General features: G+C 38.6%; 1 protein-coding gene across 1 annotated transcript; it reads left to right on the top strand.

The window, feature by feature from the left end:
• The first annotated feature begins 5208 nt into the window (after nucleotides 1-5208).
• Nucleotides 5209-24295, top strand: LOC110932265 (beta-fructofuranosidase, insoluble isoenzyme CWINV1). Its single transcript, XM_035988204.1, has 6 exons — nucleotides 5209-5272; nucleotides 10431-11290; nucleotides 11787-11945; nucleotides 23493-23731; nucleotides 23852-23942; nucleotides 24043-24295. Exons 1-6 carry the CDS (start codon nucleotides 5209-5211, stop codon nucleotides 24220-24222), a joined length of 1593 nt encoding a protein of 530 aa, XP_035844097.1. The 3' UTR covers nucleotides 24223-24295.
• Nucleotides 24296-26234: the final 1939 nt, after the last annotated feature.

Here is a 26234-nt window from a genome sequence, read left to right as displayed (position 1 = left end):
CACTATAACTTAGATAATCTCTTAAAAACTCAAAATGCGGAAATCATCAAGGGACATATAAAAGATAAGTCTGAGCCAAGTGATTCTTTCTTGTTATTTGTTTCTTTCATTTATTTTATTTTCTTTCTTTATTTTACATGTTTAAAACTCTTTTCTCAAAGTTTGGGTCGATTAGACGTTGACGATAAACCGACATTAAAAGCTCTTATGTCCTTGGATGATCTCGGTATCTTACCATCACTATACTAAGGCAATGATGGGTGCACTTGTGTTGTAGAGAGTTGTAGTTCTATATCATGTTTTATAAATTTAAAGCTTGATAAAAAGGTAAAAAGGTACTAAAAATACATCAAAAATCCGTACACGCTCCAACACGTCAAATACATACCCAACATGGCAAGTGTTGGAGACGAGGTAGGGTTGGTTCATTTGGTTCTTGGAAGCTACTTGGAACATTGTATCATCTGGGTCACCAAATAACCAAGTGATCTCAAACTAGACTAGTGCATTTCAATCATGGCAAATGTTTGGAGAATTGGTGTAGTTTGGTTACTTTGTTACTAGTAAGATTACTTGGTAACTTAGGTGTAAGATTGGCTAACAAATCAAGCAAGTGAAGTAGTGGAACCGTAGTTGGAAGCCCAATCTCCATTGTTCACACTTTACCAAGGCACAAGTCTCATAACATAGAAGGTTGTGAGCTTGGATGGTTTCAACACTTTTAGGTTGCTTGGAACCTTGTTAAAACGGAAAGTTTAGGAGGTATTATGATGCGGGAATATCAAGTGTCGACTCAATTATGTAATGAAATAAATCCACATTTAGTTTTCATTAAGTTTTGTTTTAATTTATGTCTATTGAGTTGATCATAAAAACTCTATATAAGTTCTCATGTAATTTGTATTGGGGGATAGCTTTTGAGTTTTATAAAATAATTGTTTTTTTCACTTCAAATTCCGTGCCTTTTGGGTGGAATCTTGGGGGTTGGGGAAGAACACACGGGTATTCTTTGAATCAACGTGTTTGATCTTCGTTTCCGTATCACGCGCTACATCAGTTGGTATCAGAGCTAAATTCCTGGTTCAAAATGGCTTGTGAGAGGGATTATCGCTTGTACCACACTCTACCATGTTTTGATGAATACGAGGATGAGCAATGGTATTCTTGGGCATGCGACGATGATTCGGGTGGTACCAGTAGTGTGCTCACCATTAGACATGACCACAAAAAAGAGTCGACGATCATGGGAGCCGGTGATGACGAATCAAGTTTCAAAAGTCATAGCGTTAAGGGTGATGGTCCTACTATGGTAACGGGTGGTCGCGGCTACATTTGGAACCCAACCTGGTAGCATGGGGGGCTTGCAAAAAAATTTCATGAGCAAAGCAATGAAGTCGAAGGCATTAAGAAACACAATAGGTTTTGGTGCTTCTCAAATTTACCTTTGTACAATTTTAAAAGGTAATTTTCCAACAAATAGTTTTGAGGAAATTATTTTGGATGACGAAAACCATGGTATACAAAATTCTCATGCTGTAAAAATCTGGTACAAGGTTCTATTTGAAAATTTGGTTGATGGCCAGATTGTGGAGGTTGGAGAAGCTATGTCGTCAAAAGATGCCCCTCATATTGATCAAAATAAAGAAAAAGTTGTTAAACTTGATGGGTATTTTGTAAAAAAATACAATGAGGCCCATGGTTTACGACTATATGGTTATTTAGTTGGAACTATATTAATTGAGAGGGTCAAGACAATAGTGAACAAGAAATGGTCCTATGCTCCGTTCGACCCAGGTGGTACAGGTTCAGAGTCAAATGAGATAACCCGTGAAGTAGAACTACTTGGGCGGGCCTTGATAATAATCGAAAAGAATCTGATTGATGTTCCTTTCGATCCAGGTGGCTTTAGCATGGGACAAAACTCGAGGTCGAGTTTTTCCAAAGGTGGGGAGAGTGATGCGGGAATATCACGACTCAATTATGTAATGAAATAAATCCACATTTAGTTTTCATTAAGTTTTGTTTTAATTTATGTCTATTGAGTTGATCATAAAAACTCTATATAAGTTCTCATGTAATTTGTATTGACGAACATAATTGATCTTATCGAAACATACAATACCATTGGAGATACTTCCCTCTCCAGTGATGTATCCGCCTTTGTCTCCCGCAAATGCGACATAGCCTCCTCTAATATTTCTCACATCATATAGAAGACGTAAGTCGCCTGTCATGTGCCTGGATGCTCCACTATCAACAATCCAATGACTATTAATAGTTCCTCCTGGAACCTCCTGCACATATCGTTCAAAGATCAGTTGAGGATGGGGACCCAAGCCTTAGTGGTCTTGGGTCGTCCCTGAGCATCACGGAAAGTGATCTCAATTTCTTGATGATTTTCAAAAACAACAACTCCCCCGAACTATCACCCGTCTTAGGTTTCCAAGTTTGTTTTTGTTTACTAGATTGAGTGTTGTACACAGATTTTGAAGCTTCTGGTTTTAATGGTTGTGAAACACTTGGTTCCCTTTTTACTGTTTTGACTTCAGATTTTAAAGCCTTTTCAACAGCTTTGATGTTCTTACGCCGTTGTTTCGTTTCTTGTTCTTTAACAGTTCGTTTATCATGTTTTGGTGAAACGGGACGACGTTGAGGGTGGACCTTTTCAGGTGGCGCTTTCTCAACAAATTTATCTTTTGGAGTGTTTGTGCAGTTCTTAATGATATGCCCAAACTCCCCACATTTAAAACATGTTCTCCTTTCCAAAAACTTAGGGGAATTTGATTGACCAACAGATGACGAACCCGTAGAACCTGAGGTACTTGCTTTCTCATCACACCCGTTTGTATGTTGATTGTAATTGTTTTCACTGTTACATTTTAAAATCTTGACTTGTTGTACAAAATCGGTGTTTGATTTGTTTTGAAAAGTCTCAATTTTATCCGTACCCTTTGATGCTACAAATTTGACATTACTGTTTTTCTTCTAATAACGAGCTCCATTTGTTTCAGACTTTGATTGAGAAACATTAGGCTTTTGAGCTCGCCTTTCTGGTTGTTTACCCTTAGAAGCAATAGGTTGTTGCTTTGTTGGTGGTTTTTGATTTCCAAATTGTTTTCTAATCTCAGCTTTTGGAACTGGATCACATTGAGTTACAACGACTCCTGGAATTGTTTTTCCCAAAAACTTGTTTGTATTATCTTCAAAAACTTTATCGATCAAAGATGGATTGACATTTTTAATTGGAAAATCGTGATCTGAGTAGATTCTAGAATCACCAACCAAAGTGTACAACACATTATTACTCTTAATGGTAGACACCGATGTCTTGTCATTTTTGACAGGATCTATCACTTGTTTGACAATGGGTTGAACAGCAGGAGTATCAGGATTACAAAGAATATGATTTTCAAGTGGAATTTCTACTCCTTTCATCCTGTCAAGTGATTTATCCCGATCACTAACATCTGATTCTGATTCTTCATCTGACGACTCATAGTCCTCAATGATTGGAGGACTTTGTTTCGTAGATGTTGAGGTTTCTGGTTGCTCAGATGATGTACTTGAAGAACTGTCCGGTTTGAACCCTAGGCCAGTAGTGAATTCCTCATAATCAAGAGGCACACTGGGTTCATACCGAGGCATATCCTCTTCATCAGGCAATTTGGTATAATTATGTCTTAATGGGGGCGGACACTTCTTATACCCTACGCCTTTCTTGTTTCCTTTCGGTTGTTGAACATCAATAATGTGATCAAGCACAAATCGGGAGTTAGAATAACTCTCCAATTTTTGCTTGATAGCATCATGGTCGCATTTGGCAATGGCTAGTTCCTTTTTGGTTTCCTCAACAATATTAATATAATCATTAATGCTAACTTGTTTATGATAAACAACTTTGTTCACTTCGGAAACGCTTTTCTTTAAGGTTTCAATTACAGATTTAAATTCCTTTTCGTTCCGAACTAGAGCCATATTTGCCTCTTTGCATTTAGACAATTCAATAACCAAACTTTGATTATGACTATAAAGCTTTTCGGATTCAAGCTTCAAATCTGCACAAGACTTACAAACACTAGGAGTAGGAGTTTCAGAATTTACCTGACTCGTAGAGGCTGAGACATTTGCCATAAAGGCAGTTTGAAAAAAAAAAGATCCATCTTCAGAGAAGAACTTCTCCATTTCTTTAGATGCTACAGCAGCCTTCTTGATCAGAACTGATTTCTGACATTTCAACTCCTCTGCTTCATTTAATAAGTCATCAACAACAGAGCTTGCTTCTTCCTTCACATCAGATTCAGAATGATAATCACCCGAAACAGAACTTTCTTCATCAGAACTCCCGGTATAACCCGAACTGTCGTCACTTTCAGAAAATTCTTCCTTGTGAACGTGCTTGATGTGATTGATGATCTTTGCATAACACGCTGTTCCTCCTCCTTGATCACCTTCCCCAAACTGTACAGACGAGTCACACCCTTCGTCAGCTTGAACGGTCAATGCTCGATTGGGGTTTGATGGTCCAGACTGGTTCTGATTGTTGTTCACTGCTACTATCCTCCTTTCACGATTCTCTTGCTGGGCATTGACATTGGAAGTACTCGTCTGATTTCTGAATGGGTTCTGATTGCCTTGTTTGCTAGGTCGGTTGCACTCACGTTTGAAGTGCCCCTTTTCCCCACAATTGAAACATGTGACTGCATTTATATCAAACCCGTACTTCGTATCCTTCTTGCCTTCCAACGAAGTTCTTCCAGTTCAAGCCATGAAATCCTTTGCTCGTCTAACAGCACTTGCAAATGCCCATTTGATATCCATTAACTCCATTTCATCACGGTCGATCTGTTGATAATCTAATTGGTCATATTAATGTTTCCAATTTGACCTGCGACCAAACCGCAGTAAGCACTGACCATTGTATGAATGAGTCCATATGCTCCTTTGCTACTTCAATGCTAACTTGTGAGAGGTTTGAAGTATCGACTCTGACTGTGTTAGGGTTTAGGGTGGAGGATTGTTGGTATAATGAGCTTGCTGTTGTGGTTGAATTGTGGTTGTAATGGAACAGGAATGTAGGCCCTCGGATCGAACTGAAGTCGAGTAGTATTGATTGGGGTGGAGGTTGAGGTGTTGGAATATAAGCTCTTGGATCGAAAGCCGGAGTAGGAGCTGTCTGAGGAAACGGAAAGGAACTTGTATTGGACACAAATGCCGTTTGCAGTTTTGGTTGCTGAGCTGCAATGGATCTGGCCAAAGAGTCGAATCCTGGAAGGTACATTTCTGTATTTTGAGGAGCAGGAGCTCGTTTAGCTTTCCGGATTTCTTCATCATTCTTGTGTTCCAGCTTCTGAATGAATTCATAGATATTGACCGTATCTAGAGTACCCGTATGCTTCAGCAACTCAATGAACGAACTCCATTTTGGAGGTAAAGCATCAGCAAACCTAGCAACCATTTCCTGTTGAGTTGCCAAAACCCCATAAGCAAACATTTCACTAATCAAATGATAAAAACGTGTAGTCATATCATTTAGGGTTTCATTTTCCAAGAACTGAAATGATTCAAACTCTTTCTTTAACAGATCATGGCGAGACTTTCGAGTAGCTGCATTGCCTTCTCCTCTCGCTACTAAGGCATCCCACAATGTTTTTGTGTCTTTACAATAAGAGAATTGATGATAGATTTCCTTGTTAAGCGCTTGTGTAAGAATAGCAAATGCCTTTTCTCTAAGTCATAGGCTTTCTTGTCATCTTCAAGCATGTTAGTAAAACCCGCTGCCGTTGATGCTGCTACTTCGAGGGCAGGGTTGCATGGGTTAATGAAATATGTCCAAAGTTCGGTGCTTTGCCCTTGAACATATGTGTGAAAGCGACCTTTCCATGATTTAAAGTCGTTCATGTGATTCAACTTTGGTGGGCGATTATTGCTGCCCGTTTCACTCTCGCTAAGCAGAAGATTTTGAATACTTTGATTCTGATTCGACACTAACGCCCATTGACTTGCACTGATAGATGGTTGAGGAAACATACTCCTTGCCCACGCGGCTGCGGAAGTTTGATCTTGACCTGGTTGTGGGTCCGTACTCCAATCCCACGGACTTGTGCAACTCATCTTCAATGTGTACAAGTAGAATACCTGATCAAATACCCGAAAACACAATGTTATAACACTTTTGCAAACCTTCTGTTTAAAAATGACACCACACACGACGAAACACTTCCCACGAAACAAATTCTGTTTCGTCGAAATCACTTACGATGAAATGCAATGTGTTTCGTCGATGGATTATGGCGAAACACTTTGTGTTTCGTCGAAGATTGTTATCGGCGAAAAGCTTTTGTTTGGTCGTTAACCTGATTCGTCGATAAAGTAACCAGAGAGTTGGTGAAGTAGGTGAAATCTTATCCTCAAACAGACAAAGCCCACGACTTTGTCAACTCACACCATGCTTAGACCACCAACCAAGTATGGTTAACAATTTTTAATTCATTTAAATTCTTATCAGTTTTAACTTTAAATCTAAATTCAATGAATATTCAAGAACACCTTGAATATTTCTTGAATATATGAAGAACAAACCCAGAAATTATGAATTTTCCGGTCACCGTCAAATTTTCCGAAACATGAAATTGCACAAGACTTTCAATAAAAACCCGGTTTTTCACAAGAACAATCAATCTAACAAGGTTTTTAACAAAACTCTTTAACAAGCAACCATATTTAAGCAGATTTTAAGAAATTTTCCAGAAATTATGAGTTTTCAAGAACAACTTTTCTGAAAATCAACCACAAATACTTGATAAAAACCGAACTATGTTTGATTTTAAACAAGGATAAGAGCCTAGTGCTCTGATACCACTAGTAGGTCACGAAATCAGAGGATCGATTTACACAACCAAATCCTTGTTTATAGCAAACAAAGTCACGTGTGCGGAATCCATGTAACTAAGCCAAATCAAACATAGAAAGCAGTAACAACAATGGTTTAACCAAAGAAACACAATCGTTAGATTAAACTGGATGAGAATGCCAACTGATACAAACACAGTCTAGACAGAGTGACTTTTAGGGTATGCTCTCATCTCTAAGTTCTAAACAAAACAAAATGTGTATTTATAGCAACCTGGGCTCAAGGCATCGATGAAACCAACATGGGCTCGACGAAACACAAGGGTCCATATACTTGGGCCTGAAGAAGCCCAAAGGCCGACGAAACAAGTTTGTTTCGTCACAGACCACGACGAAACAGAGTGAAATGGACAAGAGCCTGTTTCGTCGTCCTGTGTTCGACGAAACACAAAGTGTTTCATCCAAGGCTGCAAAATGTTATGTTTGCTGCAAACAGACAGTTGCTGCAAACCACAAAGAAACACACATAAAGACAGAAATACCCTTACATGCAACATGCATTGTTCATAGACCATTACATAACAAAAGGAGACAAACAAGTTGGACACAAGCGGATAGGAGGATATCCGACTTGGTCGACGGCAAATACAGACTCGATAAACGATAAAAGACCGTACAAAATAATTCGTAATTACAAGACTAGTGACAGACACAAAAGTGCATCAACAATCCGTAAGGCCATCTCGTCTTTAATAACTGGCCCATAATTTTTGTCTTCTTCCCTTCAGTTAAAAGATCCCTCGGGACAATTTAAAATGTTGGCCCATTCGAATGAAATAAACCTTGACACATTGTCCCTACCTTTTTCCAAAACACGTATGGTTCATTCAAATCCTGACCTCCATGATGATTCATCTTTTCCCCATGCAACCCTAATTCACCATGGCCCAACATTTCCCTATGTACCCTTTCATCTTATTTGTGTTGGGAAACCCAAGGCTGCGACGTTTCCTTCTCTGGCTCAACTGAGGGATTTTCCGGCGGCATATACTTATTTTTCCCGCGAGAGACTGTCTTCAACAAAGTCCTCAGAATTAGACCACTCTTCATTACACTTGGTGTGTTGTCTTAAAAACATTTTTTATAGGAAATGAAAATTGAAAAAATGTTACACTTGGAGTGTTGTTTTAAAAAGTTTTTTTTTTTTTTTTTTAATTTGGTTGCAGGCCCCACATTTACCCACATACCCTCGCACATCCCTACAAACACCTTCTCTAAATGCGTTACTCCACAATGTAGTCCTTGGCATCCTTGTCCATCTCAGCCCAAATACAAGCTAAAGAGTTTTACTATTTGTTAGAGCATTTAGATGATCTCATTCCTTATGCTTACTCAACTCATGAAATTTAAGAAAGCTACTTAAAAACATTACTAAGAGCATTAACATCCGAGTTCTTATCCATATCCTTATAATTTAACTAAAAAGCACATTTATCTTAGCCATTTAAAGATTCTCAAATAACCTCCAATATCTGATTTTTTTATCTATCTATATTGAATTAAATAATACTCTTGTAATCATTTTTTACTATTCTTTCTCCCTCTTCCACTCACAAAAAAAAAATTATAAGACTGAAGGGTATGGGGAACACGGTTTGGATCACCCCTAAACACGTGGGCATTATACAATGAGGCTACGCATAACCATCTTCGTTCGGAATTGATTGATCACGTTTGGTAAATGGGTCGGGTCAACAGCGACGAGTAGTTGTCTTTTTATTATTATTCATAAATTGCAGTTTAAATACATTTAACATGTACTAGAATTTCACTATTTTAATGGCGTGTACTTTTATTATTTTAGTTATTAAATAAATTTATTTAGTTTTATTTTGTTGTTTATAAAAATAAATTAAATTCAATAAGTTTTAAATAAAAATATATTAAAAAATAGGAAGTGGATCATAACCACATCATATAGGGTGGTGGATAAGGATTGTTGATGAGGGTGAAGTGATGTAAGAATGATGTGGAGGGTGGTGGTAGTGATTAGGAAAATCACCACACCACATAGCTTAGGAGATTAGTGAGTCGATAAATATATAGATTGATTATACCTTTCCTTAAAATCTTATGGGTGAAAAATAAAGATAAGAAAACTCATATAGAAAAAAAGTGAACATTTATATAATTTCCTTATGATTTTAAGATAAGGATAAGAATAAAGATTCAAAAGTGAATGCTATTATATCCCTTATCCATATATTTTTAAAGAAATCTAATTAAAGGAAAATTATATATTTTTATGGAATAACATTTTTTTAGTTAAATTATTAATATGAGATTTCAATGTTGTTTAAGTCATTATCACACCTATCAGTAATTTAGTAATTTAATGCTTATTTTTCTCTGAACCAATAGATTAAATAGATTATATCGTTTTTTGGAAGTCTTCTGATGCTCACGTACCTATATAAAGCCTACAACACTAGTCCAACTGCACACAGTTTGCATTTCACGATGCTTTTCAAAACTAAACTATCATCTCTGAATATCCGGATGAAGATATATGGTTTTTATGTGTTTTCTTTGTGTTGTTTCCTGATTTTTAATGGAGTCCGTGTTGAAGCTTTCAGGAACCATACACGGCTACTGAATGTTTCACAGCCTTACCGGACAGCATATCACTTCCAGCCTAGCAAAAACTGGATGAATGGTACAGTTTTTTTTGGTGGATTCCCTGTTTTTGTACTTTTTGCTAGTTTATGTTATATATAGTGGATTAACATATGTGTTTTGTTTCATTAATTATCTTTCCTTGGTCTAATGTTTGATCTATTTACATGCATGTTCAAATGGTTGCTGTTGGAATTTGCAGATCCTAATGGTAAACCCACAATCTTTTATACACTTCACATTGGTTTAGATTTTGTTTTCTAAAAATAAATAGGTACTCTTTTGTGATTACATGGGGTATCATTTTAAAACTTTTTGAAAAATGGGGCTGCCACACTTACAGGTGACATCTATAAGTCTTTATTTAAATTTTTCTTTTTGGGCATTTTTCATTTGATACCGTTTTTTTCCTAATAATATTAACATCTAATATGCGATATTTTTAAAAATCTAAATACACAGATTTGTTTTATATTTTTAATCTATGTTTCAATATAAGTTCTATATAATTTATTCAAAATAATTTTTAGTCTCGTAATATCAGAAAATGCGTTTTTTTTAATACAATTTGGCGTTCAATATAACTTATATGGATACGTAAAAAAAATATGTGTCTTTGGAGTTTTTGAAAATATTGATATTACATGTTATTAGGAAAAAAAAAACAAGATTAAATGCTTAAAAACTGAAAAAGAAAGAAAAAAAAGACGTGGAGATGTCACTCTCATGGACTGGCATACCCATTTGTGAAAAATTTAAAAATTATATCTTATGTAATCACATTCTATGAAAGTACTTGTTTCTAAAAAAAGTCATTCTTGAATCTTGATGGACCATTTGCCTTTTATTAATGAAATATGACACATAAAACATTTGGTGCATTTGGTTTGTTATTGATAACGCAGGACCAATGTATTACAAGGGGGTCTACCATTTTTTCTATCAACACAATCCATATGGTCCACTATGGGGTAACATGTCATGGGGTCATGCCATATCACATGATCTTATCAACTGGGTTCATCTTGATATTGCTCTTGTACCAAACGAGCATTACGATATCAATGGGTGCTTTTCTGGTTCGGCAACGATACTACCAAATGGTGAACCGGCGATCCTATACACAGGTGTTGATGCCAAATTACACCAAGTGCAAAATTTGGCATTTCCCAAAAACATATCGGACCCGCTACTAAAAGAATGGGTAAAATGGCCACTTAACCCAATATTGAGTCCTCCAGATGAAATTGACCCATCCTTTTATAGAGATCCATCAACTGGTTGGATGGGTGCGGATGGAGAATGGAGGGTTGTGATTGGAACTCGGATTGATCATCAAGGAGCAGCTATTCTTTACAAAAGTAAGGATTTTCGCAGTTGGAATAGGTCTCTGAGCCCGTTTCCCTTTTCTAACATAACAACATTTTGGGAATGTCCTGAGTTTTATCCTGTTATTTCTAATGGGAAAAGCGGGCTTGATACATCAGTTATATCCGTTCAAGGGAAGGACATTAAGCATGTTCTTAAAGCTAGTTTTAATGACCAGGATTATTATATACTGGGAAAATATGATCCAGAAAGTGACCGCTACGATGTTGATGCTGACTTCATGAAGAGTAAAGAGTGGTTAAGGTATGATTATGGGAAGTTTTATGCTTCAAAGTCGTTTTATGATGGTGAGAAGAAGAGAAGGATATTATGGTCATGGGTTAGTGAAAGTGATACTGCACCAGATGCTATCGAAAAAGGTTGGTCTGGCCTTCAGGTAATAATCTAGACTTGTTTATCTTGCCATTTGGGGTGTGTCTAATTTAGTGACGATTATAAAAAGGTATGTTTTGGGGTGGCCTGGGCTGGGCTGAAAAGCATACCTTTTTTTATTTGTTTCTTTTATAAAAAAAGGTATGTTTTGGGGTGGGCTTTATCTGTTTCTTTTATAAAAAAGGTATGTTTTGGGGTGGGCTGGGCTGAAAAGCATACCTTTTTTTATCTGTTTCTTTAATCTAATGATGATTGATATTATTATAAAATCTATATTTATGACTATATTCATAATGTAGCATTCTTTAATAAGGCGGTTTAGGTGGTTATACACTACTTTGAATAACTTTCAACATGTGTCACGTGTTCAACCCATTTGAATTGTTTCCTTTATAGTTTAATCTTTTAGCATAACCATTGGAGATAAAACACAATCTAAATCAACCGTTTATTTTAATTTTAGACACAGTCTATATATGTAATTAATAACACGTTTTCAGACGATTCCTAGGAGCATCTGGCTTAGTAAAAATGAAGATCAGTTGGTGCAGTGGCCTGTCCAGGAACTAGAGAAACTACGAACACGAAAAGTGCATTTCAAGAATAAAAGACTCAAGGGCAGGTCCATGATTGAAATTTCTGGTATCACAGCTTCACAGGTGACTAAATCTAATCTTGTACTTATTCAGTTATTTGACTTCAAAGGTCAAACTACTTTACACAGAGAAAATAAATACGGTTTTAGTTACTAATTAGATTATCAGTATAGCTTGTACCATGTATATCCGTTTTGTTGGTGCACTTGTGTCTGTACTTTGTCTGTATTCGGTCTGATATGAACGATGTCCTGATTTGTATTGTAAGTTGACCAAGTCAACCATCCTCCGGTTTGACTTGGACAACAGTTGAAAGATGTTCTGATCGAAGGATAGCCTCGAAGGATACACCTGATCCTTCGAGGTGATCGAAAGATATGGTTCGACCATGGTTCGACCATTAGACCTCGAAGGATGATCCTTCGAGGTCCATGCTGATCTTTCGTGTAACATGTGGTCGACAGATGATCCTTCGGACCATCTGTCGAATCCTTCGAGCAGACCTGCTGAGCTGGGTATATATACCCATGCATGTGTTGGGAGTTCTGAAGTTCTGCCATTTGCACCGAGAGATAGAGAGTGTTGAGAGCATTCTGTCCAGAACTCACACACACACACACTTGAGAGTTTACATGTTAGATTTGTAAACATTGAGCTTGTAACCGAACCCTCATTGCATTAATACTACTAGTGTTAATCGGTGAATCTTTGTGTGTTTGTTTCTCTACTTGCTACTAACTCGGTTTGCTTGCTAGCTTGGATTCCGCACTCGCTAGTAGGTTTGTATAACAAGGTTTAGGTTCGTAATCCTCCGCGAAAAGGGACCTACAAGTGGTATCAGAGCTTGGCTCTTTACCTTGTTTAAAACCGGGTTTTTACAAGTTGTGGTGTGTTGAAACACTTGGTTTTGCACCTGTTTTTACTTGTTTTCTTGCTTTTTCTTTGAGTAAAAACGTGTCTAAACTAACCGGGAGTGTTTAAAGTGGGGTTGGGTAACTTGAAAAATTGTTTTAAGTGATTTTGAATTTTCCGGTTTAAAATTCCGGTGACTGGTGTTGAAGATAGGGTTGTCATTTTTGGCAAACTTTCAAAGTTGGTGGTGATAGGACAGCCTGCCCATACCTCTTTGCCGAAAGTTGACCTTACCAACCTGTCACCTTTTCACCAACCTTTCACATCAAAGTCAGTTGTGTCAGAACCTATCGAAAGATATCTTTCGACATCGAAAGATCATCCTTCGATATCTTTCGATCAAGGAGGGCTCGAAAGATTTATATCCTTCGACCCATCCCTTGAAGTCTGAAACATATCCTTCGAGAAAGGAATCTTTTCGAAAGACTAGTGTCCGAAAGATTAGGATCATTCGTATTGGTGAATCTTTCGAGACTTGTTGATCGAAAGATAAGGATTTAACACGAAAGATAAGGATCTTTCAAAAGGGAATCCTTCGTGTTCTTGAGTCTTTCGAGATCATTGTTCGAGAGTCAACAGTAATCCTTCGAGTACTGTTGATCCTTCGAACAAGATTATATCTTTCGATTGTGATCTGTTTATTGTTAACAATTTTCTGTGATTTCAGATCTTTCGACCAGGATCTTTCGGTTGTGTATCTTTCGGATCTTTCTTACTTAGCATTTATTTTGCTTATCTATCATGAATCCGAGTTGGTGGGGAACTCCGGCTCCAGACAATGGTGAATATACAAGATCAAATGTCACTCCTTCATGGTGGGGTACATCGGCTCCAGACGATGGAAAATACACGAATACCAGGTCATCTCCTTTATGGGCCGAGTCGCCGGTATCGACATCTTCTCAGGGAAATCAATGGGCTTTGGTATCGAATCAAACTCCGAGCATTCAAAGTATTCTACTAAGCGAAAGTGAATCAGGAAGTTTGAATCGACCTCCAAAGTTGATGCATTTGAATGAATATCCAGGATGGGTTGAGAGATTTAAAACATATGTTCTTGGTCAAAATACGGAACTGTGGATACGTTTCACCACAGATTTCGATCAAGCCATAGAGGTTGCTGCTTCAGATTCTACTACGTTTGCTGATCTTCCAGAAGATAAAAAGAAAACCTATGATCTGGAAAAGAAGGCATACGCCATTCTCACTCAGGCGTTGAGCAAGGATATCTACCATCAGTTTGTCAGCTTCAAGACAACAAAGAAGTTATGGGATGGATTGAAAAACAGAGGAGTGGGAAATGCAGCAACACGTCAAATGCGTCATGATCTTCTCAAGAAAGAATTCGAAGGCTTTACTTGTATGGATAAGGAGTCCTTGGGAGATATGACAAGCCGATTTTATCATCTGCTTACGGAATTGGATAATTACAGTGTAGTGACAACTCAAGCTGAAGTTGTGAAGAAGTTTGCTGATGCTTTGCCTCCTCAATGGAGTAGTTTCTTGGAAATCCTGAAGTACAACGGGGTGTTGAGAACCACTAATATCAACGAATTCGTTCAACTGTTGGAAAACAAGGATCAGGAAGAAACATTGAAGGCGAAGAGAGTTCCATTGCCACAGAATCCAGAAATGTACTGTGGAACTTCCAATTCTTCGTCTGCAAGAACCGGTTCACATGCTCCACTTCAAACAGCGTTTGTCACAAGCACAGATTGTTTTGGCAATCCAATACAAGTTCCTGTTAAGCCACCTCCCACCACAGACATGTATGGAAATCCAATCCAACCACCTCCACCTCCTCCTGCTCAACAACAACAACATGCATGTTATGGAGGAACATCATCTGCTGGTCAACAATCAAAGTCAAGTACAGTACAGCTCGACACGTCAAGCTTCTCTAAAATCAGTGTAGAAGTGGCTAAGGAACACATGGAGCTGCTTAACACTGTAGTGAGCGCGTACTGTGGGTTGATAGAAGGTCAGATTGGCAACATTAATCTGACACAAGAAGATTACAGGCAGATTGATAAAGAGGAGATGGACTTGATGGACATCAAGTGGGCCTTTGCGAGTGCTGTGAGAAGAGCAAAGGATTGGATGGAGAGTACTGGAAGAACCAGCTTGGAAAGTAAGCGAGATACCAAGTATGGGTTCGATAAGCAGGCCGTTAAATGCTTCAACTGTGGTGAACGGGGTCACTTTAAACGGGAATGTACAAAGCCAGCCCAGCACGGAAATCAAAATCCCTTCAGAAACCAAGGCAATCGGCAGAACAGAAACAATGATCGTACCATGGTACCCGTCAACAACCAAACCAACCGGGCACTTGCGGTTCAGGTAGATGAAGGTTGTGACTGGTCAATCCAGTTGGGTGGTGATGCTCCAGATGGAACAGCATGTTTTGCTCAGATTGTGAAGGAGCTAGTTCACACCAGTGGTGGAGAATCTTCTGCCAGTGGTGGTGAATCGTCTGAAGATGAAGACTCTTCTGGGTACAGCAGAAGTGTTGATGAAGAATCATCCAATTCTGGTGATGATCATGTGGGTGAGACATCGAATGCAGCAATCGATGCAGATATTGATGAACTCTTGGAGGAAGCTGCAGCAGAAACTCAAAGAAGATCTATTCTGGTGGATCAAGCTGCTTATACTTCGTCTTCTCTCCATTCAGCCTTTATGGCTAATGTCGACGGTTCATCAAGTCAGGTATGTGTCGATGAACCCACTGCTGTTAATTGTGATGAATGTGCTAGGATGCATGCTAGATGTGCTGAAATGGAGAAAAGTATGTCTGAGTTGCAAGGCAAACATGATGCTTTACAAGCTAGTTTGTTTGACTTGCAAGACAAACATACTACTGTAAATGAGAATCTGAGTGACTTGCAAAGTAAGCATGACGCTTTGCAAGAAAAATATGATGTGACCTTTCTCCACAATCAGAAATTGACTGTGGACCTCTCTAAATGCACAGAAGCCAACATGTTTTATGAAAACCATGAAAAAGAATTTAAGTCAGTAATTGAAACGTTAAAGAAGGATAAAACTGAACTGACTAAAATGGTTTCAAGAAAACAAACTGATATTAATTTGTATATATCTCGCCTTGAGAGTATGCAAAAAGAGATGGCTTGTGTGAAAACCGAAAGTGATGCGATCCAACTCAAGCTAGACAGTTATTTGAGTTCTAGCTATGTGTTAGATCACATCATTGACGTTCAGAAGGAAAAGAGAGATGTCACATGCATAGGGTACAAGAAGTGTCCACCACCAGTGAGACATAATTATGACGCCATGCCTGATGAAGAGGACAGAGTTTTCTTTGAACCTTCTGTGCCTCTAGATGTTAAGGAGTTTGCTGCAGGACTTGGATACCAAAAGGAAGTATCCTCAGATTCAGATGTGTCAGCAGATACATTTGTGAGTGCTGAACAGAATCAAGATCCTCCAGTTGTGATTGAGGATGCTGATTCGTCTGATGATGAATCTGATGATACTGTCCCAGCAAAGTCTGATGCGGTAGTCAAAAATGAGGACATACCTCTTGAGAATCACATTCTATGTGATCCCCCTGTCAAACCCGCTAAGACTGTTGCAACTGAGTCCTCGTCTGAGAAGAAGTCGGAGAGTGTGAATTTGCTGTACACTCTAGTTGGTGATGATAAAATTTACTCAGACAAAGATTTTCCCATTAAGAATGTTAATCAATCCTTAATCTGCAAAGTCTTTGAGAATTCGACGAGTAAGTTCTTGGGAAAGGCAGGACCTAAAGTTACAGTTACACAGTGTCCTCCTATTCCAAAAGCTGAAATTCGAAAGCAATTTGGTAACAAGAAACTGCCAACAGTACCAACACAGCAAAATCACACCAAACCCAAAGGTAAAACACCGGCTCAAGCTAACAAGAAGCCGAACCAAAAGAAGAAGAAAAATGTTAACTTTGTGAAATCGACGGGAACAGACAAAATTGAAAAGTTTGAAAATCAATCTAACTTAGATTTTGTCAAGAAAACAATTGTCGAGAAAAGAAATGAACCAAGCAGTTCAAAGCCTAGTACCTCGGGTTCACAAAGTTTAACATCATCGGCTAAGCGATCACATGATTCTTCGGGGTTTGTAGAACGAAGATCATGTTTTGAATGTGGAACCATTGGACATATTATTCGTAATTGTCCATATCTTCATAAACTGAAAGAGAAAGTTGATGCTCCCCGTGACCACAATGACCGTAGGCGATCTGTTTCTGTAAAACAAGATCCCCGCCTTGAAAAAGAAAGGGAAAAGAAACAGAAACGCCAACAGGTCAAAAGAATTGAAAAAGCGATTAAAACCGATGTGGTTCAAAAACAACCTGTTTGTGTAAAACCAGATAATTCAAAAACTTCTAACAACAAAGAAGTTAAAATTTTAAAGAAAAATACTGATGAAACAAAACAGAGCTGGAAACCAAAAACGGTTGTCAAATCAGGGGGACCATCACAATTCACCAACCATCAAAGACAAGAAGTTATTGTCATTGATGAAAATGGAAGACCCAAGACCACAATGGCTTGGGTCCCCATCTCCAACTAATTCATTTGAGTTCATGTGCAGGGTGCTTCAGGAGGAACTATCAGTAGTCACTGGATTGTTGATAGTGGGGCATCCAGGCACATGACGGGCGACATGAAGCTTCTCTACGACGTTAAATCTATTAGAGGAGGTTATGTTGCTTTTGCTGGAGATAAAGGTGGATACATAACGGGAGAAGGAATGATATCTAACGGGTTTGTCAGCTTTGACAAGATCAATTTTGTGCAACAACTTGATCACAATCTTCTCAGTGTTTCTCAAATTTGTGACAAGAAATTTTCAGTACACTTTGATGCTAATGGATGTTATGTGCTGAAACCCGGCTTCAAAATTCCAAAAGAATGGATTCTCTTGTCGGCTCCAAGGATAAATGATCTGTACGTCCTTGACATGAGCCAGGCTATTACTACGTCTGCACAAGCAACTTGTTTCGTTTCCAAAGCCACAGAAAAAGACACTATCTCTTGGCACAGACGAATGGGTCACATTCACTTACGCAAAATGAATCATTTGGTTTCAAATGAATTGGTGAATGGTGTTCCCCTCAAAAATTTCCATCTTCAAGACATCTGTGTATCGTGCCAGAAAGGAAAGCAAACAAAGAAGAAGCACCCTACAAAGAAGATCAACACGGTGGCAGTTCCTCTTGAGCGGTTGCACATGGATTTGTTCGGTCCTGTCAAGCACAAGAGTATTCGGGGTGATCAATACTGCCTCGTGGTTACTGATGATTATTCAAGATTTTCTTGGGTTGCGTTCATGGCACACAAGAGTGAAACCTTTGGCATTATTAAAAACTTGATCATTCAGATTGAGAATTTGTATAAGTTGAAGGTTAGGCGGATACGTAGCGACAATGGTACTGAATTTAAAAATCATTCCATGACGGAGTTCTGCACTTCAAAAGGTATTCTTCATGAGTTTAGTGCAGCTTATACTCCTCAACAGAATGGTGTCGCTGAACGTAAGAACCGCACATTGATCGAGACTGCTAGGACAATGTTGGTAGAGTCACAGTTACCCATTCCATTCTGGACTGAAGCTGTGGCCTCTGCATGTTACACATTGAACAGAGTCCTTACAGTCAAAAGACACAACAAGACCTGCTTTGAGCTTCTTCAAAAACGGAAACCAGATTTGTCTTATCTCGAACCGTTTGGAGCTCCATGCACAATCATCGATCCTAATGGAAAGTTTGGGGCAAGAGCAATTGATGGATACTTTCTTGGGTATGCCACCCCTAACTTACGAGTCTGGAATCTAGAGACTAAAAGGGTCGAGGAATGGTCTGAGGTCAGAGTACAAAGGCACACCTTGCCAGTCAAAAATCCGGGTCAACCTTGGATGTTTGAGTATGATGACTTCTTCAATTCGATCAATGTTGAAGCCGTTGAAGAAAATGCTGCGGCTAGGATGTTTTTCGAGAGTGACAATGCAACAGTTTCACCGGTGGTTCGTCCAATTCTTGTGAATCAAGAACCATCCTCTTCGGTGAACAACAATACTCTCAACAATGAGGATTTTCATGATGCTAACGAATTGAACGAATCTTCAGAGGATGATGAATTTCTAGATGCAGATCAAGAAGCTCCTACAACAGCAGTTCATGGTACTTCAGAGGGTACTCCTCCAGTGGAAACACATAGAACAGCTGAGACTACTGCATCATCCTCTTCGTCAATTCCGGGTCTTGAATTGGTTGTTGATCTTAATCTTAACAACCTGGGTATAAATGTTCCAGTTCCAGACAATCCAGAAACAAGGATTCATAATACCCATCCTCAACAAAACATCATTGGAAATGTGCAAAGTGGCGTACAAACAAGAAACATGTTGCGAAACAACAACAATGCAGGCTTGTATGCAGCTATTCGAGAATCCGGGCAACAAAACGACTGGTCCTTCGCGTGTTATGTCTCACAAGTAGAACCAAGAACGTGGAAAGAAGCCTTGAAAGATAATGCTTGGGTAGAAGCAATGCAGGAAGAACTGCAACAATTCCAGAAGCTGGGTGTCTGGAAACTTGTAGAGAAACCTGCTGGATACAAGAAGATTGGTACCCGTTGGGTTTTCAAATGCAAAAAGGATGACCGCGGAGTTGTTATCCGAAACAAAGCTCGTTTAGTCGTTCAGGGTTTTCGTCAGATTGAAGGGATCGACTACAACGAAGTCTATGCACCAGTGGCACGTCTCGAAGCAATTCGAATCTTTCTAGCCTATGCGTCCTTCAAAGGATTCAAGGTTTATCAGATGGACGTGAAAAGTGCATTTTTACATGGTGTGGTTGAAGAAGAGGTATATGTCGAACAGCCTCCAGGTTTTGAAGATCCTATCCATCCCGATCGGGTTTGTTTGCTCAACAAAGCTCTTTATGGTCTTCATCAAGCACCACGAGCTTGGTACGCAACCTTATCTCACTATCTGCTGGAGAACGGTTTTCGTAGAGGTCTTATCGACTGTACTCTCTTCATCAAAGAACAAGATGGAGATCTTCTTCTGGTACAGGTATACGTTGATGACATTATTTTTGGTTCTACTAATGATGTCTTGTGTAGGGAATTCGAGCGCATTATGCAGGATAAATTCGAGATGAGTGCTATGGGGGAAATGACCTTCTTCTTGGGCCTACAAGTACAACAAACGGAGTCTGGGATATTCATCCATCAGACTAAATATGTTGGTGACATCTTGAGCCGGTTCCAGATGTCTGATGCAACGCCCATTGGTACCCCATTGCCAACTAATCACGGAATTACTCCAGACTTGAAGGGAGAAGCTGTTAGCCCTTCTATCTATCGCGCCATGATCGGATCTCTCATGTACCTCACAGCATCAAGGCCAGACATAATGTACCCAACGTGCCTGCTTGCTAGATATCAAGTTAACCCGAAGGCCTCACATCTTGCTGCTGTTAAAAGGATTTTTCGTTATTTGAAGGCGTACCCTGACACCGGTCTGTGGTACCCCAGGGATAATAACTTTGAATTGGTAGCCTTCAGTGATTCTGATTTTGGCGGATGTAAAATCGACGGCAAGTCCACAACGGCTGGATGTCAGTTTTTAGGAAATCGCCTAGTCACATGGCAGTGCAAGAAGCAGACGTGTGTAGCTACATCAACATGCGAAGCTGAATACATTGCTGCCTCAAGTTGTTGCTCCCAAGTTCTTTGGATCCAACAACAGATGCGGGACTACGGTTTTGAATTCCTAACTACTCCTATTTACGTTGATAATTCTGCTGCTTTAGATATCACTAGAAATCCTGTGCAGCATTCAAAGACCAAACACATCGAAATCAAATATCACTTCATACGTGATTGCTTTGAGAAAAGGCTAATCGATGTTGTTAAGGTCCACACCGATGACCAACGTGCCGACTTATTTACCAAAGCTTTTGACAAATCAAGATTTGACTTTTTATTATTGGTAAACGGCATTAAGGTCAAGCAAGAGTAAAACCAACATCGGAAAATCATTTTTGTAAATACCTTTGTGTTTTTAAATTTATCTTAGTTTGTTGATTTTAGGGGGAGTAAATCCAAAAATCGGAAAATCCAAAAACATCGAAAAATTCAAAAACACAAAAACAATAGAAAAACAAAAATGAGTTTCCTGGCGAGCAAAAGAGAAAATGATAGTACATCAGTGGTCTATCCAAACCTCTTTAAACCTTAAATGAAAAACGATAAGCAGCTCTATATAAGATGTATCGGTAGGCTCACAATCATTTTAAAGTGTGCAGGGTGATATAAATCTTAATCGACTGAAGACCAGGTGGGAACCATTCATTGGCATATGGTCTTAGTACCGAAATTTCGTTTGATAGATTGCCGAGGTTCTGAGATATTCGGTCTTTATGCTGCTTATCATCTGGGTATCATGGTTGTATCTTTTACCGAAAAATAACGGGGACGCAAGTCTAGATCTTCCATGATACTATACATACGTGTACATATTGCATACTGCATTCGACCTCAATAAGTGATAAACAATCACATGTCCATTTCAAATAAGTGATAAAATATCACATTTATCCGGGTGTCAAGTTCGTCTCTCTGCTGTACGGAAGTACTGACCTGTTCACGGACTTGCACCTGTGCCCTCATGCATACGAAAATCAAGTTCCTCATCAATAAGTGATTATATCACAAAGGACTTGTTTTCAAATCAAAATAAGTGAGTATCTCACAATTTTATACGGTCAAACAGATGATAATCGGTATACTCACCGGTAAGATGAACACTCGTGCATACCTTGATACGGGAATGTGTCGTGATGTGGATGAACACCGGTCGGTAAGTATAAATCATACCTTAACGTATCCCCTCGCCATGATTACATCTGATAAGTTGAGCTTAAGTGGACAACAATACCGATAATTGTTATAGGATGCTTATCTTAATATTAACTAACTGAACAACAAGAGTGTTTTGGCATGACCGTACACTGATATGATTCTCTTACCCTCGAAACTCGCAAAAAGAATGTTTGTATATATTTATTTATTTACTGCTTAACTTTTATTGTTTTTCTTTTAAACAGTTTCGTCGTTTGGTGCATATCAGCACGACATTAGCGGTGATGTCGTTTGATAACACTCAAAGGATTTTAAATTGTTATCTTTTAATTTCAAAAACACGCCTAAAATCCGTGTTTTAATATAAACTTTATAAAAGCCAAAAAGATTTTATTTCTGTTTTATTTTCGATCGTACGATGTTGGAGCTCAAGTCTTCGTTACCTGAAACCTGACTGAAAACCGAACTGACTAAATCTTCATAAACGGTCGAAATTTGCATGTTTTGAAAGTTAAAAACTAAAATTGACAAATTTTATTAAACTTTCAAACTGTCGGACGGTGTTTGATTATGACATGGTCATTCGTGTGTCATTTGTTTATACTATATTCCAAGCAATTGTTCTCATTACGCGTTTAGATTTCTTGCATGTGCAGATTCTAAAGGCTAGGAGAACATGGTCGTTGACGAGCTTTGGAATGAAGACACGAAGGCACTCAATGAATGAAGATGATCGAGTTGCCGCTGGCCATCATCATCACCTCGAAGGATCTTACTTCATAAAGTTAAAGTATTTCACGAGCATAACTCAAGGGGGAGCTTATGTTAAGGGGGAGTTTGTCAACACACTTCCTACATGATACGGGTAGTTTGTTGATACACTTTCTACTTTCAAGACGTGAAGACTTTGAAGACCCTCCGACATTGAAGACATGATAGGACATCAGAGTCTTGAAGACTTGAAGACCAAAGACCGTCGAAGTTCAAGACGAGTCTACACTTTTAGAAGAACAAGACAAAGATTAGAGATCAAAGACAAAGCTACAGCCAAGGGGGAGTTTGTTGGTGCACTTGTGTCTGTACTTTGTCTGTATTCGGTCTGATATGAACGATGTCCTGATTTGTATTGTAAGTTGACCAAGTCAACCATCCTCCGGTTTGACTTGGACAACAGTTGAAAGATGTTCTGATCGAAGGATAGCCTCGAAGGATACACCTGATCCTTCGAGGTGATCGAAAGATATGGTTCGACCATGGTTCGACCATTAGACCTCGAAGGATGATCCTTCGAGGTCCATGCTGATCTTTCGTGTAACATGTGGTCGACAGATGATCCTTCGGACCATCTGTCGAATCCTTCGAGCAGACCTGCTGAGCTGGGTATATATACCCATGCATGTGTTGGGAGTTCTGAAGTTCTGCCATTTGCACCGAGAGATAGAGAGTGTTGAGAGCATTCTGTCCAGAACTCACACACACACACACTTGAGAGTTTACATGTTAGATTTGTAAACATTGAGCTTGTAACCGAACCCTCATTGCATTAATACTACTAGTGTTAATCGGTGAATCTTTGTGTGTTTGTTTCTCTACTTGCTACTAACTCGGTTTGCTTGCTAGCTTGGATTCCGCACTCGCTAGTAGGTTTGTATAACAAGGTTTAGGTTCGTAATCCTCCGCGAAAAGGGACCTACACGTTTAATTAACATTAAACAGACCAAAAATCATTTACACTATATTAGCTCTGCGGCTGAGATGAAGTTCATTTGACCTCATAGTCAACGGGTTACACAAATTTCCATGACAGATAATTTACCTCTTGTTGTAGGCTGATGTAGAAATCACATTTAGAGTCTCAAATCTCAAACATGCTGAGGTGTTGAGTGCTGAAGTAGTTGATCCCCAAATTCTTTGTACACAAAAGAATGCTACAACAGATGGCAAATTTGGGCCTTTCGGTTTGCTGGTTTTGGCTTCGAAGGACCTTACTGAACACACGGCGGTCTTCTTTCGTGTCTTTAGAATTGCTAACAGTTTCCGAGTGCTCATGTGTGCTGACCCAAGCAGGTTTTGTCCAAAACTATTTATTTTTATAAATAAAAAGTGATTCAAATGTGCCTACAGAGATTATAATAGCTACAAAGCCACTTGATGCTGCATTTACATTGTTGTTTCTTCTTAAAATAGGTCGTCTTTAAAACCATTTATCGACAAATCCATCTATGGAGCTTTTCTTGCACTTGATCCTCGATACGCAAAGATCTCCTTGAGAACCTTGGTATTTTTATTACTAGTTTACAAATATATATATTTTGTATGATTACATGTGCATTTAGAGGATGCACTTTTTCTTTTTAATCATTTTGTTTGATTTACAGATAGATCACTCCATTGTAGAAAGCTTTGGTGGAGAAGGGTTGGCTTGCATTACATCAAGAGTTTATCCAGTACTGGCAGTTGGAGAACAAGCACATCTTTATGCATTCAACAATGGCACTCAGAGTTTGAGTATCTCAAGTTTAAGTGCTTGGAGTATGAAGAAAGCTCAAATTGTCTAATTCCGTAAGGAAAAGAAGAAAGCCTATTAAATAAACGAACCCATGTATAGTGTCTCAGATCAATTAGTTAAAACTCGATACCGCTAAAGCACGAATCGAGGACCAAAGTGTGTTACGGAAAATTTTGTAATGAAAATTTGGTTTTGATATTGATAGTTGGTTGCTATGTATGCAAGATTACAAGGCTCATATTCTGGGCATGATCAGTGACGAATCCAACATTTTTAGTCACGGGGCACAAAAAAACTGATGTAAAAATAAACTTTATTTAACTTGTCAACAATAAATGTCATTAAAATATGTATCACAATTTCCCTCAATGTGATTTTATCTTTTGAAAGCAGTCGTGCAAAATTATCTTTATGATGTTCACTGCCGAAAAAACATCTTTTAACCGTTTGCGGTTGCAATGCACAAAACAATTGTTAGCTTTAATCAAAAATTATTAACCTATCAGCAAAATCCCAAGGAATATTATCTAAATAAACTATATTAGGGCCTTAATATATACTTTTCGGTTCACAAACCTTCCCATTACCCTTAGTGAAGAACAAGCAAAGAACATAAATTACACACGACAATTCATAATAAATCAGGTGACAACCGGCAAGTGCTCCCAATTTCAGTATGTTATAGTGTTGTTTGGTATCAATGTTGCAGAAGTCGCTAGGCGCTTGTTGGACATCCGAAACATCTTCATCATATGCATATGAATATGCAGTTGCAGCGGAAGGTTTCACATGATTTGCAGTCATGTTGAAATGAGTGTGCAGATCAAGAAAACAATGTTGAATGTACAGTGATGAAACGGACGAATAAAGAGGACAATTTCGATGTAATGAAACTGTCTGCCAAAGGCAGTTTAATTGAATTGTTCACCCGCTTATCACACCGATTAATACATAGGCTTATCATCTATAATCCGAGTTCCTATCATACATGTTACTACTTATTAAATTCGAATAATAATACATAAACTTATAAACATAACTAAGTTTAATATTTCTAAAATAACCCCCTTAAACTTGGTTATGTTTCCGAGCTTGATCCATGACGCTCCGATTGGCTTCCTAAACGGCCCATCTCGCATGATTGAAGTTGAACCTTTTTCGTCTTTTCACTTGATTCCAGTCGTCATCATCAATCCCAGCAAAGAATGCAGCCTGTGTTGACTCAGCACCCTTATGACCCTCATCCGCAGTAACATCCCGAACCATATCTGCACTCCTTGTCTTCCTGTGACATCTTTGAGAGGATTCAGCACCATCATACACCACCTCCTTCACATGCACTTTATCTTGTACCGTTTTAAATTTATAATAATATTCCAGAACATCTAGGTACATGGCATATACAATCCTCATGTAGTCTCCATCTTTATACTCGAATCCCAGATCTTTTGCTATGATTGGCCATATGTTTTCTGTAGTGACTTCTCGGTATCCGCCATCCTTTGCCACCAACATATATAAACTTAACAGATCTATCTTTCTTTGATCCAAAGAGTAGGGTGGGACTGGTCTACAATTGATTCCCAAATATTCGTTCAGGAACCACCAACTGATCATCTCTTCAAATTTCCTTTGAAGATCAACTTTATACTTGAATACGTATTCTCGGTCATCAAGCATATTGATCAAGGCTTTGCAATCACCAAATTCATGAAATTCTAATGCTTTTAAAATCATTAAATTCCAATCAACTTCATCTTTTTCTGAAACACTCAGTGTTCGAAATAAGAATTCAAATAATCATTTTTGAATTCATCATCTATACCACACATGTCTTGCAGCCTTCTTCTCTCCTTTAATCCCAGTTCCTCCTCCTTCATCAAGCCAGTCATGTCGTTTATTGTATTTACCACCGGAGATGAAAACATAGGAAACATTTTGCATGAATCACCGGATTTCTGACCGTGAAACCTTGAAGTGTTAACTGTTCAAGACTTAGAACGTTTCGGTCGATATCCGGTGAATAAAATACACTGGGAATTCACAGTGTTTTGTTCCCTG

Source organism: Helianthus annuus, chromosome 3 (genome assembly GCF_002127325.2).
Source record: "Helianthus annuus cultivar XRQ/B chromosome 3, HanXRQr2.0-SUNRISE, whole genome shotgun sequence".
NCBI classification, from domain to species: Eukaryota; Viridiplantae; Streptophyta; class Magnoliopsida; order Asterales; family Asteraceae; genus Helianthus; species Helianthus annuus.
Note: the sequence above shows the minus strand (reverse complement) of the source record. Positions and strands in the feature narration are given on the sequence as shown.

Coding starts and splice junctions, on each gene's coding strand:
- LOC110932265 (XM_035988204.1), top strand. CDS start 5,209: ATGCCGTTTGCAGTTTTGGTTGCTGAGCTGCAATGGATCTGGCCAAAG. Junction 11,291..11,786: donor AAGGTTGGTCTGGCCTTCAG/GTAATAATCTAG, acceptor ACACGTTTTCAG/ACGATTCCTAGGAGCATCTG. Junction 11,946..23,492: donor CTGGTATCACAGCTTCACAG/GTGACTAAATCT, acceptor CTCTTGTTGTAG/GCTGATGTAGAAATCACATT.